This window comes from Pteropus vampyrus, unplaced genomic scaffold (assembly GCF_000151845.1).
Source record: "Pteropus vampyrus isolate Shadow unplaced genomic scaffold, Pvam_2.0 Scaffold22, whole genome shotgun sequence".
NCBI lineage: Eukaryota > Metazoa > Chordata > Mammalia > Chiroptera > Pteropodidae > Pteropus > Pteropus vampyrus.
In genome coordinates, this window is record NW_011888803.1 from 8086667 (window position 1) to 8089332 (window position 2666).

Genomic DNA, 2666 nt, shown 5'->3' on the forward strand with positions numbered 1-2666 from the left:
GCATGGCCGTAGACTCATCACTGTTCTCTTAGTCACCAAGCCTGGAACCTTAGAGTCATCTTTGACTCCTTAATTCCTTACCCTTCTCTACATTTCTACCACTACAGCAATTTCCTAAGTATGGCCTCATTCTCCATTGCCTGAACAATTACAAAGCCTTTTAACTGGTTTCCTCTTAATGGCTTTCCCTGCTTTAATTCATCACACACATTTTACTCAGAGTAATAATAAAATTATTAGTAATTTACTAAAACAACAAAAATCTCATCAGTTTAAAAACCTAAGCTCACCTAACATTCAAATTTGAAACTTTCTTTTAAATGTATAAAGCTTTTTCTTCTACAAACTTCTCCTTGTAATCTTATACAGTTGTGTGAAGTTGGTATTATCTTCCCTGTTTTAAAGGTGGTGAACCAGGCCCCATGACATTAAACATTACACATATGTAGTAGATCATTTTGAAAACCACAAATGAATATAAAAATGCATACGGAAATGTACCTCTATTTTCTTATAACTGCATATAGTTTCTAGAGACAGAAAACAATCCAGGTAAATGCAGTCAAATACAGTAATTTCTCAATCGTTTAAACTTTAAACTCAGTTAAATTCAGATCCTTCCCCTTCCTCTCCATCTCTTTCTTTCTAGGTGATATTAACACTGAGTATTTACATAGAATCCTGTACCGGCATCTTCCAGGATGTACAACCACCCCACCACAGTCACTGGCACTGTCAAAGATGAAATAGTCACACCTGCACTACTATCTGGCTCCATCGTCCATGCCTTTTCTAACCATGTAGTCTGGTCCCAACCATAAGGTCTCTTTGCACTATTGGCTCTCTCCTTTCTCTCTCTCCCTCCTTCTTCCTCTTCTTTTAATGTTTTAGCTGTTGTTGTTTTATTATTTTTGTTCTCTCTCTCACACACACTCACACACATATTCTTCTCTGCTTATTCATGGTGAAGGCACAGTAGACTAGGGATGGTTCTATGAACATCAAGGCCACAAGAGTACGTGTCACACTGTTGCCACAGAGTCCAGGAAGATGTAGGTTATTTCTACTCTATTAAAGACTTCCTATGTGGATCCCTGGATTCCGTAAGGTCTGAAGTCTCTCTGGGCTTTGCCAAAGGGAGCCCTTGGGTTCTATGATGGCAGTGGATGGTGTCTTTGATAGAAAAAGCCTAGAGGATCCCTCCTCTTGGTTTCCTCAGTCACCTCAAAGAGAAGGCAGGGGTTCTTCCTGCTTGGGAGTGACTCTGTCACTTACTTAATCTTAGCCTTCATTTGGGCAAAACTGGGATAATAACATATATTTGGTAAGGATTAGAGGGTATACAGGTACAACATCTAGTAAAACGACGAACAAAATCTCTTATCCACAATTTTGAAATACCAAAGTTCTGAAAACCGGGAGTCTTTCTTTTTTTAATTTAGTGGCAAAATCTGACTTGCGCTGATGTGAAGGTATTTATGGACTTGTTTATGTCACCATATTCAGGGGTTTCAGAAAAGTAATTGTGCACCTGAAAGAGATTTTCTCTGGATATAGAATTCTAGGCTAACATTTTTTTTCTTTTTTAGTACTTTAAAGATTGTCATTACATTGTCTCATGGCCTGCATTGTTTCTGATGAGAATTCTGTGGTCATTCTTATCATTGTTCCTCTATATTCATTGTTCCTCTATATTCTGACTGCTTTTAAGATTTTCACTTCATCACTGGGTTTTAGTAATTAGATTATAATGTGTCTTGGCTTTATAATGTGGTTTGGCTTTCTTTTTGTTTCTTCTGTTTGGGATTCATTCAGCATTTTGTCTGTGGGCTTATAGTATTCATAAACTTTAAAAAATATTTAGCCATTATTTCTTCCTTTTTACTGTCCTCTCCCAATCTCCAACTGTTAAGTTTTTTCTTCAGTGTTTTTTTCTCTCTGTGTTTCATTTTTGGAAAGTTTCTATTGCAATGTCTAAAAGTTCACCAATCTTTTCTTCTACAGTGTCTAATCTGTCCTTAATCCCATCCAGTGTGTTTTCCATTTAAGATTTTTTTTTAATTTCTAGACATTTTATTTGCCTTTTAAAATATATCTTTCATGTTTTGCTGAACCTTCATTTACACCCTGAAGCATATTTATGAGGTTTTTGATAGCCATTTTAAGATTCTTGCCTACTATTTCCACCATCTTTATCATTTATAGATCTCTTTCCACTGAATTGATTTTTCTTCGGAATATGGGTCATATTTTTCTGCTTCTTTGTGTAACTGTTAATTTTTATTAGATTCTGGACATTGTAAACTTTTTCATTGGGTGCTAGATTTTACTGTATTCCTTTAAAATGTGTTGGCTTTTGTTTCAACATACTGTTATACAACTTTCAGATAAGTTTGATCTTTTTGAAGATTACTTTTAGGTTTTGTTATGGTGCCCCCAGAGCAATCTTTATTCTGGTATTGATTTTCCTTCACTACAAAGGCACTGCTTTTCTGAGGCTCTATGCAATGCTCTCCATATTTTGAGATCTCTCCATTCTGGCTGGTGGGAATATGAACTATTCCCATCTATGTGTGAGTTCTAAGAATTATTTGGCCTGTTTTCTGGTGGTTCTTTTTCTAATCATAGGTAGTTCTTATGCATGCACAAATGAATTCTCAGCAAAG

At 35.9% G+C, this 2666-nt stretch overlaps 1 protein-coding gene across 1 annotated transcript in view; it reads right to left on the reverse strand.

The window, feature by feature from the left end:
* Positions 1-778, reverse strand: part of DDAH1 (dimethylarginine dimethylaminohydrolase 1) — a 59741-nt gene extending 58963 nt beyond the window's left edge. The window contains exon 1 of the mRNA XM_011355577.2: positions 688-778. Within this exon, the coding sequence (XP_011353879.2) occupies positions 688-778 (91 nt within the window). The remainder of the gene's footprint in view (positions 1-687) is intronic.
* Positions 779-2666: the final 1888 nt, after the last annotated feature.